Source organism: Notamacropus eugenii, chromosome 6 (assembly GCF_028372415.1).
Source record: "Notamacropus eugenii isolate mMacEug1 chromosome 6, mMacEug1.pri_v2, whole genome shotgun sequence".
NCBI lineage: Eukaryota > Metazoa > Chordata > Mammalia > Diprotodontia > Macropodidae > Notamacropus > Notamacropus eugenii.
The window spans coordinates 46,114,073-46,131,140 of NC_092877.1; the positions used below are offsets into that span (position 1 = coordinate 46,114,073).

The 17,068-nt window shown below is 44.3% G+C and overlaps 2 protein-coding genes across 13 annotated transcripts in view; both read right to left on the reverse strand.

The window, feature by feature from the left end:
* Positions 1 to 1,581: 1,581 nt before the first annotated feature.
* Positions 1,582 to 9,610, reverse strand: LOC140510892 (progonadoliberin-2). Of its 2 annotated transcripts, none has more exons than XM_072619799.1 (4): positions 6,503 to 9,610; positions 3,610 to 3,764; positions 3,194 to 3,253; positions 1,582 to 1,814 (listed from the first exon to the last, which is right to left on the reverse strand). In XM_072619799.1, exons 2-4 carry the CDS (start codon positions 3,739 to 3,741, stop codon positions 1,779 to 1,781), a joined length of 228 nt encoding a protein of 75 aa, XP_072475900.1. In that variant the 5' UTR covers positions 3,742 to 3,764; positions 6,503 to 9,610; the 3' UTR covers positions 1,582 to 1,778. The 2 variants fall into 2 exon arrangements, with proteins under 2 accessions (XP_072475900.1, XP_072475899.1); XM_072619798.1 differs by lacking the exon at positions 6,503 to 9,610 and adding an exon at positions 4,982 to 6,439.
* Positions 9,611 to 15,729: 6,119 nt separating this feature from the next.
* The window catches only part of PTPRA (protein tyrosine phosphatase receptor type A), a 201,433-nt gene continuing 200,094 nt past the window's right edge, over positions 15,730 to 17,068 (reverse strand). For all 11 annotated transcript variants that reach the window (XM_072619794.1, XM_072619787.1, XM_072619796.1 and 8 more), the window contains one exon: positions 15,730 to 16,813. In XM_072619794.1, coding sequence (XP_072475895.1) covers positions 16,739 to 16,813 — 75 coding nt within the window. In that variant the 3' untranslated portion in view covers positions 15,730 to 16,738. The remainder of the gene's footprint in view (positions 16,814 to 17,068) is intronic.

Here is a 17,068-nt window from a genome sequence, read left to right on the forward strand (position 1 = left end):
ATTGATTATACTAAAACAAAAATAGCAAAAGATCCTGTTTTGCTTGCCATCACAGCAGTGTGGAACAACAGAAAGAGCACTGGCTCTGGAGTCAGGAGACCTGGGTTCAAATCCTGCCTTTGTGTCCCCGGGCAAGTCATTTCACTTCCATGGGCCTCAGTTTCTTCACCTGCAGAATGAGGTGACTGGCTGCTAAGTTCTCTTCCAGATCTCATTTCTCAGTCTATTGACCCAGAAGCATGGAGTCCAGGAAGCACCAGCTACCACAGAGGCAGCAGTGATGCGATTTAATTGGGAACAATAGGAGGAAATGACAGAGAAGCAAATTTTATTTCAATATCAGGAAAAGCTCCATAGCAATCCTCTGAGGGGGCTTCTGAGCCATGCCTACCTGTGTATGAGTCACCGCATCTATAGTGATTGACTGCCTGGTGAAAACTAGCATGGTGGGTTAGTGTCTGAGAAGGAGAGGAGCAAGAATGGAGGTGGTGGAGGAGGAAGAGCCCTTTATTCAATTTAATCAGTCAGTCAGTCAATTAGCATTTATCACGTGGGCTATTTATCATACCTGGCTAAGTATTAGGGATCCAAAAAAGGGCAAAAAATAGTCCCTGCTCTCCAGGAGCTCTCAGTCTAATGGGGGAAACAGAATGCAAACAATGAGGTGCGCATAAAATAAAGACAGGATAAATTGGAAATAATCACAGATTATGCGAATGATTGCATGAAGTGGGTTTGGAAAAGGTTTTCCATAGAATGATTTTAGCGGGGACTTGAAGGCAGCCAGGAGGCAGAGATGAGGAGGCAGAGAGTGATAGGAGGGGCAGACTGTGAGAGAAAATGCTTGGGGCTGGGAGATGCCAGGTCATGTTGGAGCAACAACAAGGGGCCAGTGTCACTAGATGGCAGATTACACCAAGGATGGAAGGTGGAGAAAGACTTTTCTAGGCAGGAAGTACTTATTTATGAAGGGCTGTAAGAGCCAATCTGAGAATTGGGTATTTGGTCCTGGAGATAAGAGAGAACCACTGGCGTGGTGGGGAGGTGATGGAGGGAAATCACTTTAGGGGGTTAAGTGGAGGATGGATTGGTGTGGGGAAAGTCTTGTGGCATGAAGACCAATCGGAAGCCTGTGGCAATAGCGCAGGTGTGTGGAAATGACGGCTTGGACCAGGGTGGTGGCAGTGCCAGAAGAGAGAAGGGGACTTATATGAAAAATGTTGCAAAGGTAGAAATGACAGGACCTGACCCCTGATTGGACAAGAGGGTGTGGCAGAGGCTGGGAGTGAGAGGGTGAGGAGCTGAGGGTGACAGCTAAGTTTTGAGCCTGGGGGACTGGGACAATGATGGTACCCTCATTAGTAATAGAAAAATTAGGGAAAGAGGAGTTTTTGGAGAAAGACAATGAATTCAATTTTGGACATGTTGAATTTAAGACATCTAGAGGACATGCAGTAGTAATAGGGCAATTGGAAATGGGAGAGCGGACATTAAGAGGCAGTCTAGGGCTGCCCAAGTAGACGTGGCAGCTTCAGAGATAATGATAGAAACGATAGGATCACCAAATGAAACAGTACAGAATACAGATAATGGAACACATTTATTAATTACCTACTTCAAGCAATGCCCTGGGGCTACAAAGTTGACCTGGCAAACCCCTGTCTTCCAGGGGCTTACAGGGAGAGGGGTTAGACATCAATTAACAAACAATGAAAGGTGGTTCAGAAGCAGAGGGCCCGGTGTCTGCTGACACCCTGGAGGAAGGATTTTGAGCTGGGTCACTTCTTTCGTTGTTGCTGAGATAGAACTTCAGCCTGCAGAGAAGAGAGAGAACGATGCTAATGATATGAATGAAAGCAGAGTATTGGTGCAGTGTGGATGGGGTGCTAGTCTCAGAAGCAGGCTGGGTTCAAGTGCTGCATCTGACACTTCTCCACTGCTTGACCCTGAGCATGTCACACACAACCTTCCTCTGTCCCCAAGCTTCCTCTAAGGAGGTCCATTGAAGAGGGGGTGGGTGAGGATCTGCATGGGTAAACTGAGTCTCCTTATCGGAAGTTCACTCCACTAATGAAAATATGGTGGCAAAAATGAAGCCTGCCTCTGATCTTTGCAGTGTTTTGCAGTGTGCAAAAGGCTTTACTGTTTTCAAAGTACTTTCACATGTAAAATAATAAACTTTAGGGGATGTCATAGGTACAGGTATTCTAGGGGAGCAAATTCCTTCTACCAATGTGACCTTTGGCAAGTCATTTAACCAATCACTCCTAGCCTCAGTTTCCTTATCAATAAAATGGAAATAACAAGAGCACCTGAAGGAAAAAAAGGAAAAGAACTTATATGTTCTCAAATATTTATAGCAGCTCTTTCTCTGGTAGCTTAGAATTAGAAAATTGAGGGGATGCCCATCAACTGGGGAATGGCTGAACGAGTTGTGGTACATGAACGGCATGGAATAGTACTGTGCTGTAAGAAATGATGAGCAGGTGGATTTTAGAAAAACATGGATAGACTTATTTGAAATAACGAAAAGTGAAATGAACAGAGCCAAGAGAACGTTGTATACTGTTAACAGCGATATTGTCTGAAAAATAAATGGGAACAACTAAGTTATTCTGAGTAATATAAATACTCAAATCAACTACAAAGGACCTATGAAAAAAGAGGCTATCCATCTCCAGAGAAAGAACTAATAAATAAAAGTATACATAGTAGAGTTTTACATGTATATGTATATATAAACACCATATATATGTAGTACACACACACGTGTGTGTGTGTGTGTGAGATGGTTCATGGTGAAGGAGACTTAAAATGTAACCAAAACTAACTAAATTAAATTTTTAAAAATAGCATCTGCCTCACAGGAGTGTCCAGAGGGTCAAAACAAGGTAATGTATCAGAGAACCCAATCTCCTTATTTTTACAGATGAGGAAACTGAGGTCCAGAGAAGTCAAAGAAGTTGCCCAAGGTCACACAGGTGAACCCAGATCCTCCTTGGTTGGCCTGAGGGGAGCAGGGGAGACTCTCCTTCCTCACTTGGAAAAAAAGAGGTTAGTAGGGATGGGGCTAGATAAGGAATGGATAAGACCAGAGGAGAAGGACAGAAAGAGTCTATTTCCTTTGTCTCCAAGAACCCAGGGTAGAGCACTGGTGGTCAGGGTAGGGATAGGACTCAGGGCTTGCTCTCACCAGCAGTGTCTTCAGCAGGGACATCTCACCACTATCCCACACCTTCCCTTCTTCAGAGACCTGAGAAGAGAATGGAAAGCAGAGATGAATGAGGCCTTTTCTCTTTCTTTCTTATTGAGGGGGAGAGAAATGATGATCCTAGATCTCCTCCAAAGATTTAGAGATAGAAGGAGCAGGAGAAGGGCTGCCTATATCCAGAGTTCTGACCTCCCCTGGAAGATGAAGGTGGTTCAGGGACCCAGGCTCCTGTGGGTGAGATTTGGGTCAAGGTATCTGGCTTTTGAACATCATCTCTGACACCAGACCCTCTACAAGTGAAATGGCCCTGTGAAGCCTGGAGAACTGCAAGGGAGAGGAAGCAGAGGAAATGAAGGAGGGAGAAGGAGAAAGGAGGAATGGATGAACATTTCACTTACCTCTAGGCCTGTGATCTCATCTAAGGCTCTCTTTCCCCCAGGATACCAGCCATGGGACCAGTGCTGAGCATAAGAAATCTGGGTGCCTAGAACCAGCAGCACTAAAAGCAGGAGAAACCGTAGACAGAACATGGCAGAGAGCTTATCCAGGTGGCCTGGAGGACAGAACAGAGGGGCAGAAGAGGGTCACCAGGCCTGCTTCAGCAGACTAGAGAACTTGGTGCTGAATGAGCCTGGGGTCAAGGTCATTGCTGGGGACAATAATATACTTCATTCTCTGTGTCACAGGGTTTTGTGGCAAAAGCAATTTGAAAATCTTGAAGCATCAAAAGAACATAACCCCTCTGCAGGAGCATGTTCCTTTCATCTCGTCACCTTCCCATCCCCAGGGAAGTCAGCTCACACCTCACTTTGTTAACCCCCTCTCACTCTAAATTCTGCTTACTGTTCCAGGGGTCATTTTCCTTCCCTACTTCTTGGGGGAACCTAAAGAACTAGAGATGGTACAGAGAATTGGATACAACACTGGCCTTGGAGTCAGAAAGACATGGGTTCCAATCCCACCTCAGATATTTACTGTTGTGTGACCCTGGGCTAGTCACTTAACCTCTGTTTGCCTTAGTTTCCTCATCTGTAAAATGAGGATAATAATAGCACCTACCTCCTAGTGTTGTTGTGAGAATCAAATGAGATCATTGCAAAGCACTTAACACAATCCTGGCACTGCATAAATGTTGGCTATCTATTACTATCACTTTATCTCCTTCCTATCCTCAACGTCCTCATCCCTTAAATGGGGGAACTTGGGAAATCTCTTCCAGCTCTAGGTATGTGACCTTACAAAATCCCTTCCAGGGGCAAAGGGGGTAAGTTTGTCTTGCTTTTAGAAGGGAAGGTGGAAGGAGGTACTGGCTTCATTGGAAAAGTGGAGGATCTGGGAGTAAGTGAAGGGAAACTGAATTCGCCTTCTGGCTGGTCTTCCTAAGTCTCCAATCCACCATCCTTCCATCAACAGCAAAGTGATTTTTTCTAAAGCACAGGTTTGACCACGTCCTGCTCCTACTCAATGAGCTCCAGGGGCTCCCTCTTCATTCCTAGATCAAATAGAAAATTCCTCTTTGACCTTTAAGGTTCTTCATAACACGGTTCTTCCTACCTTGTCTAGTCTTCTTTTTTTTTCTTTTTAAAGTTTTTATTGATTTTTTTACATCACCATAGTTTCCCCAAGTATTGTTTGCCTTTCTTCCGCAGCCCAGAGAGGCATCCCATAAAACAAATAGCATTTTTTTAAAGACAAAAGATGAAAAAGAAGGAAATACTAGAATAACTGATTAATACATCAAAAAAGTCAGCACCTTCTTGGTCTGCTTACACTTCATCTATGATCCAGCGATGTTGGCCTCCCTTTTGGTCCTTGAACACATCCTGCCATCCCCCTTTGCACTGGTCTCTCCTATCCCTGGAATCCATTACCCTTCCCTCATTCCTCTTCTTCAAGATTCAGCTCTCATCTCATCTTCAGAAGGCAGTCTTTACCAACTCCCCCAACTACTGCCCTTCTCCTCTGAGATCACCTTTTCAATTACTCTCCATGTATCCTCTATGTGTGTAGTTATTTACGTCTGCCCCTTTAAAATACAAGTTCCTGGAGGGCAGGGACTATTTTTTTGCCTTTCTTTGGATGCCCAGGGCTTAGTACAGTGCCTAGTGGTACATTTACAAGTGGTAAATGCTTAATGGATGTTCGTTGACTGCCTGGCTGATCTCCAGGGAGGGAGGATCAATTCTCTCCATTGAAACCCATTCTCCTTTTGAAGAACTCTAGGAAGTTTTTCTTTGCATCAGTCCTTCATTTGTCAAGTCTCTTCTCCCCACCTGTCGTTCCCCCCCTCCCCCCACAATTAATTTCCAAGTTCCTTTAACTTATTCTGCCTTCAGGGGTCAAGCTCTTCTGAAGCTTCTCTGGTTCATCCGTGGTCTTCCTCAAAGTAGAACCCAGAACTGAACCCAGTACATACCAGAAGTGGCCTGGCGAGCACAGGGTACAGCAGAGCTCTCAATTCAGTCTAAGATTGCATTGGTATTTTTGACTGCTGTATCCCAGAATGCGTCTTCTCAAGTCACCAAGAGGAATTGAAACCTGAGAATGTTAAGGCTGAGAACCTCAGCCCCAATGTCTTTTGGTCCGTAAGCAGGAGGGCAGGGAGGGGCCCAGGAGTAGGGAACGGGAATGTGGAGAAAGTCCTGTTCCCCAGGCCCGAAGCATGTAAAGTAACGTATCAGGGTAAGCAGTCATGAGGCAAAGTACTGGCTCAGCATTTCTCCAGGGCAAATTTGTGGAAGACAGAAAATGAATAAAGGTATCAGGGAGGGGGACTCTACAATTAAGAGGTAAGAAAGTGCTTAGTGTCTCCACATCTTTCTTTCCCTTTCCCCCTCCCTCTCATTTGACTTTTCTCCAATTGATGGAGAGAAATCTAGAGAAGAGCCGGCTACCAGGGACCCTGAAGAGACCTCAGAGGGGAATGAGATTTGGAGCAAGGGGAGAGGGGGACTGGAGGAGCCCAAAGGAAAGGAGAGGTTTGAGGACAAGGGAGAAAGGATGGGGTAAGTTTGGGACAAGGGGAATAGGGAGAGCTTAGGTGAGGGGAGTGAGCAAGGGGAAGTCCTAGATCAAGGGGAGAAGGGACAGGAAACAGGAAGAGCCTGTGGGGCAAGGGGAAAAGGAACTTGGGGTAAATGGGAAGGGTATAGAGGAAAACAAAACTTTGAAAGAAGTTGGAGGAGCTAAGGAAGTAGGGGCAGGTCTGAGCCCTAAATTTTTAGGAGGGAATAGAAAAATCAAGGAACCCAAGGACCTGGGCAAAGAGAAGAAGGCAGCAGATTTACTTACCTGAGAGTGGGCTCAGATTCCTGGCTTTGGTGATAGCAGCAGAGACTCAGACTCCAAGACTGGCCACTGGGAGTATTTATCCAGGACTGGCTCCACCCTAATTTTCCTTCTCCCTCTCCCTCCCCCCTCCAGTTGCTGGGCTGAGGAGAGGGCAGGGCAGACAGACACTGGTCTGGGTGTAGACTTTAGAGAGGGGAAGGATACACCTATACCTATGGGGGAGGGATGGGGAGAAGAATGAAGTAGAGAACACAAGCCATGGGTTATGGGGGTCAGGTAACTTACAAATTGTCAGAGCTGGAAATGTCCCTCTCTGGGCTAACACTATGAATAACTCACCAACAAGAATTTCTCAAATGTGCTTAATGTGTGTTCTGCACTGTCATTGTACAGATGGGAAACTGAGGCCCAGAGAAGTATGCCTAACCCTATGCCTGCTTTTCTGTCTGATTTGATTTCTATTGTCAGTGGGAAAACCCAGTTTCTCACATCTGAAACCGGCAGTTTGACGCTTCCCTCCTCCAGATACTTCCACTCTCCATCACCACTAGTCTGGATTATTGAAGTGGCCTCCTAGTGCACCTTTCTGCATCCACTCTTTCCACTCTGCTAAACTATCCTTTGTAACAATCTCCCTTGGGTGGTTTTATCATATCTCTGCTCAAAAATCTTTAGTGGCTCCCTTTTACCTAGGGAGCCAACTCAAACTCCTTGGCTTGTCATCCAGACCATGGGCAACTTGACACCCCACACACATTTCAGTCTTATCTCATATTACTGTCCTCTTTAAAATCTCTAGAATACACTTCTTCCATAACCTCTCATCACCCACAGTGTCCCCTAGGCATGGGATGTTCTCCCTTCTCTTTTCTGCTTGCTGTCTTATCCTTCCTATCAAATGTCACCTCCTGTAAGATACATCCTTTGAATTTTATCTCCTCCATAGGGACTCTTCTGTTCTAATCCTCTTCTCTGAAATAACTTTATTTTGTAATACTTGAATGAATTTACCATATATTATTGCATATTATCTATGTTTATGTTTTATTCCCTTACTAGACTATTGGTTCCATGAAAGAAGAGCTATATATTATTATATAATGTTATAGTGATATATAATTCTTTTGATTTCTGTGGAATGTTAAGGTTAAAAAGTGCTTTCCTCATAACAACCCAATAAGGTAGGTATTTTCAATTACCTTCTTTATTTCACAAATGAGGAAATGGAGACTGGGAGTGAGAGGAAGCAATCTTACCCAAGACCTATCCAATATCACATAGCTAATCAGTATTGGCATCAGGACTTGAACACAGAACCCTTGACTCCAAGGCCAGCAGACTCTTATGACTGGAGTGTATTTCTCCCAGGACTAAGCATAGAGCTCTTCACATAATAGGTGCTTAATAAATGTTTATTGAATTTAATTCAACTTACTCATGGTCGGTTATCCCTAACTCCTCATTGGGAGTATGGGTAAATTTCAGCTTTTTCCTCTTGGGGGATATTTTCCTATCTGTGAAATGGGCAGAGTACCAGCATGAGGCAGTTCATTCCAAAACCAGAACCACTCCACAAACACTCTCTTCTCCACTCACCCTTGGAGAGAGCCAGGACTTGGGGAAGAATTATGAGTTTAGAGCCCCTGGGATGGGTTAGCCCCTGATTTTTCCTTTTCAGGTTGGAGGACCAGGGCACATTGGCAAAAAGCAGAGGGCTTCTCTCTCTGTTCTTGTGGTATATCTGTGGGACCAGAGGGAGATTCCCCAAGCTATCAAGACTTCAATTCAACAAATATTTATTTAACCTGTGTAGGGCTCAGTGTTGGAATCCAGGGAAGACACAAAGGAAAATGCAACACAGTCCTTCTCAAAGAGCTGCAGATATATTAGGGAACAGGACATACACACAACTAAGTATGATGTGAGGTATACTGTGATTGGGATGAAAGAGGAATCCAGGCAAAGTACTGTAGGAAAATTTGAGGAGGGAGAGGTACCTCTTAGCTGGGAGGATTAGGGAAAGCTTCATAGGGGCATTAGACCTTGAAGGCAGGGAGAGACTTCAATATGTAGCAGTTGCATGAATACACCAAAGCAGGCAGGAGAGGGCAGGGTGAGATCAGGAAATAGCTACTGGTCCTATTTGGTGAACATACAATTTTTGAACGGCAGTACAACAAATTGTAGGTTAGAGCCCGACTGTAGAAGGTTCCAGCAGCTAAAGCAAGAATCCGGCCATTTATCCTTGAGCTGATGGAGAGCCACTTAAGATTGCTGTGCAGGGCAGGGATGAGGGCCGGATCTGCTCTGCTTTGGCCAGAGTATTTGAAAGCTGGATGAAAGCTAGATTAGGGATGAATCAGGGAAATCAATTGGGAGTCTATGACAATGATCTAAGGGGTGATAGAGAGAACCTGTACGAAGGCAGAGATTACTAATAATTAGCAATTAATTAACAGAGAGGAGGGGAAAGTTATGGGAGATTTTGGAGAGACTCAGCAGGTTTGGTAATTGGTTTTCAAAGTTTGTTTTTAAAATCTCATTTGGTTCTTTGAACTCCGGGAGGAAAGTGCTACATTGTCCCCATTTTACAGATGAGGAAACTATGTCACGGTAGGTGACTCACTTTTGGCCATACAACTAATAAGGTTCAAAGGGGGAATTTGAACCCAGGTATCCTCTGACTTTAGGTTCAGTGCTTCCATCCCTATACCACATTTTCCCCATAGTTCTTCATGCCAAGATTTGAACATGAGAGAATAGTAAATGGTGGCATCATTGACAATGCAATTCAATGAGCATTTATAATCTACTATATAAAAAGTAGAGAAGTAGTGAGGCTTCGTTGAGAGCCAGCCTGGAGTCAGGAAGACATGAGTTCAAGTCCTACCTCCAATACATAATGGCTATGTGACTCAGGGGCAAGAATACAAATTGCAGAGGGGGTACTGATAGGCAACGAAGGAAGGACTTTACTCACTGAGAGTACCTTATACCAAGGAAATCACAGACAATTTAAAAATGTGGAAGGCACAATGGGCCAGACATTGGGATTACAACGCTCATGGGGCAGCTAGGTGGTGCAGTGGACAGAGCACCAGTGCAGAAGTCAGGAGGACCTGAGTACAAATCTCACCTCAGACACTTGACACTCACTAGCTGTGTGACCTTGGGCCAGTCACTTAACTCCAATTGCCTCATCCTCGGTCATCTCCAGTCATCCTGATGAATATCTGGTCACTCGATTCAGATGGCTCTGAAGGAGAAGTAAGGCTGGTGACGTTGCACAGCCCTCCCTCCCTCAAAACAAAGTCAAGTGTAAGTCATGTCATTATTTCTCTGATGGCATGGTCTTCTTCGGCAACAAAGGACAAACACACACATACACACATAAAGCTCATATTCTAGGGAGAGACACACATGTAACCACATAAGTGAATACAAGATAATTTGAGGAGTCCTAAAACTAGGGTATCAGGAAAGTCTGTCCTGTAGGCAGACCTGAGTTGAGCCTTAAAACATGCTAAAAGATTCTAATAAGCAGAAGATCCAGAAATTCCAGCATGGGCAAAGATAGGGGCAGCTGAGTTGAGGGAATAGAAAATGTTCAGTTTGGCTAGATTGTAGAGTTCATGAGAGAGAATAACATAAAACAAGTTCAGAAAGTTAGGCTGGAGTCAAACTTTAAATGCTAAGCTCAGGTATTTGTATTTCTTCTTGGAGGCTATAGAATCAGCAAAGATTCTTGAGGAGGGGCGCAATATGGTAAGACCTATGCTTTAGGAATATTATTTTGGCAATTGTGTGTAGAATGGACTGGAGAGACTTAAAGCAAAAAAAAAAAAAAAGGTTAATTCAATAGTCCAGTGAGAGATGAAAAGGACTGGTTTGGTGGCTGTGAATGGGGAAAAGTGGATGGAGGTGAGAAATGTGTGTGTGTTCGTCCGTAGCCAAAGAAGACCAAGCCATCAGAGAAATAATGACATGACTTGCACTTGACTTTGTTTTGAGTGAGGGAGGGTTGTGCAGGTCACCAGCCTCACTTCTCCTCCACAGCCATCTGATTCCAGGGACCAGATACTCATCAGGATGGCTGGAGATGACCCAGGATGAGGCAATTGAGGTTAAGTGACTTTCCCAAGGTCACACAAGTAGTAAGGGTCAAGTGTCTGAGGTGAGATTTGAACTCAGGTCCTCTTGACTCCTGCACTGGTGCTCTATCCACTGCACCACCTAGCTGCCGAGAGATGTTTTAGATACAGGGTCAACAACGCTTGGCACCTGATTTAGAGATGGAAAAGTTGTGTGAAGAGTTGAAGATGATTTCATGAATATGAACCTGGGAGACTGGAAGGATAGTGATGTTCTCAAGACATAGGGGAGATTAGAGGAGAGATGGGTTTAGAAAGAAAGAGAATGGGTTCCGTTTTACAGATATGTCAGAGATATCTGAGGGGCATCTAGGGGAGCTGTTTGGGCCAAGAGCTGTGGAATGCCGTCAATGTTGGATATGTAGATGGAGTCTGAATAGAGAGAGAATGGGTTCCACTTCAAAGGAAATCTTCCAGTGGAGGCTGGATGACCACTTGTCAGAGACATCTTGGAAGGGCATCTTACTTACCAGTGGAACTAGATACATTTTGAGGTCACTTCCACCTCTGATTCTGTGACTGTCCCTTCCCTTGTTGGGGACATTGCTTATTCTGATGCAATTGAATTAGCTTCTTGGGTTATCATACAATCTCAAGATTAGTGAACTAAAAAGGGAATCGTAGATAGAAAAGAGAAGGCCTATAAGAATCTTAAGTTTGGAGGGCCATCCACAATTAGGGAATTGGATATAGACGATGATGTAGAAGACTAAAATAGGGACAAATGATGTTCAGAAGAACCTGGCTCAGGGGGAGGGCAAATTCTTTCCTTCTCTGGGCCTCAGTTTCCTTGTCTGTAAAATGAGTTGGATTAAGATGAACTCTAAAAACTCTTTAACTCTGACAAAGCTCCTTTTTCCTGAGGTTTCTGTTCAGAAGACAAGGGAAATGGAAGACACAGAAGTCCTGTACTCCATCTCTCTCTACCAATGTGTGAGGTGGGGTGAGGGGTCAAAGAAAAAGGAATGGTTAGGACTCTGAGCAGACACATTAAAGATCACAGATCATTCCTTTTCAGTGGCAATCCAAGGAAGCAGGACAACCCTGGAGACCCCTATTTTGGCTCTGCCTGAAAACAAGACATTCATTAAATATTAAATGGAGGCTGTCTCCACTTCCCCCATTGGGAGTTAAGCAGCTGTTTGCAAAGTTAATAGCCATGGCCTAGACTGTATTTGTACAACAGGAGAGGATGGGGAATTAACTTTTCAATGTCCCAGGAAACGAAATGCTCCCCAGTGGAGAGAGAGGAAGCAGTCAGATGGGGAAAGAGTTTGTCTTCATTTGCTAGCTTAGAAAAGAATCTTTATCTGTTGATTTAATAACTCTGGATAGGCAGGCGCTGCTCCTTCCCCTACCCCTCCCAAAGCCCTGACTCAGTGAGACCGTGGGGTTGAAGGGTGGAGGGAGGAGGGGCCCAAGTGTTTGGAGGAGGTATAGAAGCTTAGGTCTAGATTTGAAGAGCCCAGGTCTACAATGTTGTTCAGGATATTTGAAAGGGACCAGGCATTTAGTATGGGGGGAAGGGGTTCTTTATAGGGGAAGATGAAAGGGAGGTAAAGTCTAGGCTTGTATGTTTGAAAGGTAGGTCTTTGGTGTTGGGGGTGGGGTGGAGATCATACCTGAGGGTTTCTCCTTCTCCTCCCAGATCTGTCTTATTTGGTAGACAGTATTTGGGTAGGGCAGAAACTGGGTCTGCAGTGTTTGGGGCTACAGGTCTGAAATATTTGGGACAACCATACAGGTTCCTAAAGTGGCTCTCCCCTGAGGTTGAGGAGTCCTCTATGAACTCTGGTGTTTTCTTTCTTGGAAAGTCAGTCAATTAGCATTTATTAAGCACCTACTATATGCAGGCACTGTGCCAACCACAGGGTAACTGAACTCAGGAAATGGAAGGTGGGACTTTCTATTAAACAGAAGGAAAGTTGTCCAGACTGTTTCGGTGCTGGCTCCTGGAGGTCCATTTTGTGTTTTGCATTTTTTGTTGGGTGAAACAAAAAATGTCCTGTATCTGACTCTGTCCATATTAAGAGAAGCCCAAACAAGCAATATTCAGGTGTTCCCAGGGGGGAAAAACAGCAGATGGGGCCAGAGAAATGTTTTGAGGAAGCCCTAAGATGAGATGCTATCCATGTAGACTTCAAGGCTGGGATTCTGAGCCATAGGTTACAACTGTAAAAGAAGGGATAGCACCCATTAATGTGGTTTCAGTTTTGATGTGAAATAATTTGAATAAATATTTGGATAACTTGAAAGTCTCACATACAAAACTTTATAGCCACAGAATCATAGTTATCACAAAAAATTCCTAGTGTCGTAAGAGATCTTTGCTGGCTCATCATCCATATCATACCACTGGACTGTGGGTGTTTGCCAAGGTTCTGTCCTACCCTCCCCCTTTGTCTGTCTATACTTGCCCTTGATAAACTCACCAGTTGCCAGGAATTTAATGACTATCTCTATGAAAATGACTGACAGATCAATGTCTCTAGCCCCAGTCTCTCTTCCAATCTATAATACCACATCCCCATTAGACAAACTCTATGCCTTACAGGCATCATAAAGCAATGTCTAAAACTGAACCTACTGTTTTTTCTCTTAAACCCTATTTTAAATTTCCTTATTTCTGTAGAAGGTACCAATGTCCTTACAGTGTCTCAACTTCACAATTTTGGCACCATCCTGGCCACCTTAGTCTCCCTCACCCTAAATATCCAATCAGTTGCCAAATCTCAACATTTCTACATTAATAACTTTTTTCATCTGACCCTATCTCTCCCTTCACCCTCATTCAAGTTCTCACCACTTATTGCCACAGCCTTCTAGTTGGCCTCACCATCTCAAATCTTTCCCCATTCCAGTTTATCCTACACACTGATGTACACAAACATTTTAAGTGTGGCTCTGACTCTGGTACTCCCTTACTCAATTATGTTGCTTTCCTGTTTAGAATTAAATATAAATAATGCTTAGTTTTTAAAGCTCTATAATCCAGCCCCAACATATCTATCCCACTGGACATCACTCCTCACACTCTGTGATCTAGCCAAGCTGACCGTTTCTTATCTTCGTGCTTCTGCAAAGGCCATTATCCCATGTACACACTTCTTACCTCTGCCTCATAGTCTTTTTCCTTTAAGATGCAGCTCAAGTTGAAGCCTTTCCTGGATCCAATGCTAGTATCCCCCTCCCAAGTTTCCCTGTATTGAACTTTGTATGTTTGTATTTACTCATTTCATATTTATACTATATTTTTATATGCAGTTGTCTGCTCCATCAGAATGTAAACTCCTTGTAAGTAGGTATCACTCCATCCTTTGTACTTGTATTTCCAGGGTCTGTCGCTGTGCCTGAAACATAGTAGATGCTTAAACAATACTTGCTGACTGGTCTCAAGTGGCCATGTATTCCATCCTCTACCTGAACAAGGATCTCTTCTGTAACTCCCATAAGTGGTCATCCAGTCTTTGTTTGAAAACCTCTCATAAGAGGAAACCTGCACCTAATTCCAAGCACCTATTCAATTTTTTTAGATAGCTCAGTTAAGAAATGTTTCCTTAAATTGAAGTGAAGTTTGAATTCCTGAACCTTCTACACATGTTCTTAATTCTGCCCACTAGGGGTAAGCAGAAAAGAATTTAAGCTCTCCTTCACATGAGAGCCCTTTATATGTTTGACAGAAGCTATCATGTCATGCTTTCAAACTTTATTTTTTCAGATTAAACCTCCTTAGATCCTTCTCCGGGTCTGTGTATGGGATGATCTCAGCATCCTACTTATCCTCCAACTTTCAAAATTCCTTAAAAAATGTGATACCAAGAACTAACCTCAATACTCTAGATGTAGTCAGACTAGGGCAGAGCATAGACCAGGGGTGGGGATCCTGTGGCCTTGAGGCCACATATGGCTTTCTAGCTCCTTGGGTGTAGCCTTTTGACTGAGCCTAAGTTTTTCCTTTTATTAAGGGCATTTGTTCTGTGAAGTTTGGATTCAGTCAAAGGACTGCACTTGAGGACCTAGAGGGTCTTCATATGGCTTTCAAGCCACAGATTCCCCACCCCTGCCATAGACAGTCACTCTCCTTATTCCAGGAAATTATGCCTCTTTTAATGTAGCTCCAGAAGGGAAATGCCATTCACACTGTTGACTCACAATAAGTTTGAAATATACTAAAATTCTCAGATCATCTTCAGATAAACTGCTGCCTTACTCTTGTACTTGTGAATTTTACTTTAATCCTTATTCAATTTCATGTTGTTAGGTTTTGTCTGACATTCTAGCCCAAGATCTTTTTGGATCCTAATTTTGTCTTCCAGTGTCACCTGTCCTTCCCAGTTTTGTGTCATCTACACATCTGCAAAGCATGCTCACTATGACTCTATCCAAGTCTTCAAGAACGGTGTAATTTAAATAGTACAAGGCCCAAAATGGGACACTTTACTGAAGATCTCCTTCCAAGCTGACATCAACTCATGTGTGATGCAATTAGTGTGGTTGGGGAGACAGCACTGTTCATTGTAGATGGCAGCAGGTATTCTGAGGCAATCCAACAGACCCTACGGACGTCCTGTCAGGTGTCAGTATTTTCCAGCTTGGGGAAAGAGGAAAAATGGGGCTGGTCCACAAGGTAGATGTGATGTAAGAATAAACTCTTGATTCCTTTGGCCCTATGAGGTGAAAAGAGGGAGAGGAATAGGAGGAAGGGAAAAAGGTGGAAGAGAGAACAAGGTGATGAAGTGATGATGATGGGAAGAGAAAAGGAGGGAAAGGAAAAAGACGAGGAGTGAGGACAGAGGGAGAGACAGAGACAGGGAGAGATAGAAAAGGAGAGGGAGAGAGTGCAGGGAGGGGAGGAGAAAATGAGGAGATAGGGGAAGAGTGAAGCGGATGGGAGGTCAGGCATTCCTCTAAGGACATCCAGACAACTGCAAGAGCGCTGTTTGTTCTCCTCCAGGAGTGCAGGGCAGGTCCAGGTCTCCCCTTGGTTGGGAACCACATGCCAGGTTAAAGCTTCCTCTTCTCTCCCCTCCCCAAAAAACACACACACTACATCATACTACACACATGCAACAGGCATTAAAGAGAAGAGACCATTTTACACCTTAGGAGAATCCACAGCATCATTGAAATGGCCACACACAAGCTGATTTTGGATAAAGAGCAATGACTCCTTCAGTGGCCCTGGAGGACCAGGATGTGCTCAAGGTTCACATAATCCATCCCAGCCCTCCTTCTCCTCAGTGGTAGGGATCCAACATCTTGTGGCTGGGTCCTCTTTCTTCTGAAGTCCTGATGTTGGCTGGGGAAAGGCAGCCTCCAAACAAGGCCCCTGGACTCCGGCAGATGGCAGACACTGGCAATGTCAGGGTCACAGACAGGGTAGTGGCTGGTAGAAGTATTGGGGCTAGTCCCAGGCTCCTCTCCTCAAGACCAGAGGCATGCCTAGCATCCATCTTTCTCAGCATGGAAATCCCACACACTTGCATCTGGCCCTCCCCCCAGATAGGACAGAGGGACAGATATGTCATAGGTCTGCAGGAAGACAAAGCCTTTTTATTACCTAATGGGCCCTGGTGGGATGGCAGCAAGGACCCCTGGGCTGTAGTCCTGGTCCCTTCATTCCCCAGGGGAGAGTTTTCTCTGGTACAAAAGGGGGTATTTACAATGGCAAGGGTGAGTCAGATGTGTGGGAGGGGCCTTAGAGGGGAAAATGTGCAACCATTTTCCATGTGAAATAAGAATTTTGTGCTTCATCTTGTATGGATTTGCTTGGAATGAGTATTGTTAAAAAGGCTTTTCTTCCTTTGGAAAAGATTTACAAAACAAACACCAGCTGGGCTCACTCTCCAGCAAAGGGTGTCCCAATATGAATCCAAACAGCACGCTATTTAATTCCCCAATCAAACATTGGAAAAAAGACTATCAGCGCTAACACAGCTACATATAAAATCTCCAGCTAATGGGAAGCCTATGTACCAACCTCTCAAACAGGTAAGATATATACACAGAGCTGGGCGTATTAACAAACAGAATGGTACAAAATAGTAAAGAAGGCAACTCTTCCATGTGCAGGCCTTGGCGTCTCTCATTTGAAGTTGGCATAATCTGAGAAGGCGTCGATGTACTCCTGCACTACCTTGTAGCAGAACTCATACTGTTCCTGAGAGAAGAAGCAAACACAAAGATGACCTCAAAGGAAATGAAGAGAAGGAGTCAGATTCCCCTCTTGGCCCACCCCTTCCCATCAGGCAAAGGCAATCTTCAAAGGTAAACAGCCAGGAGGAAAGAGAAACATTGGCCTGGCCCTTTAGAGGTCAGACAGCAAAGCTGTGTGTAGACTGGGTATCCACCAGGGAGACAGTTGAGATGAGTCAGTTTGACTAGAATAATGAGGAGCTGGTATATGGGCCCAGAG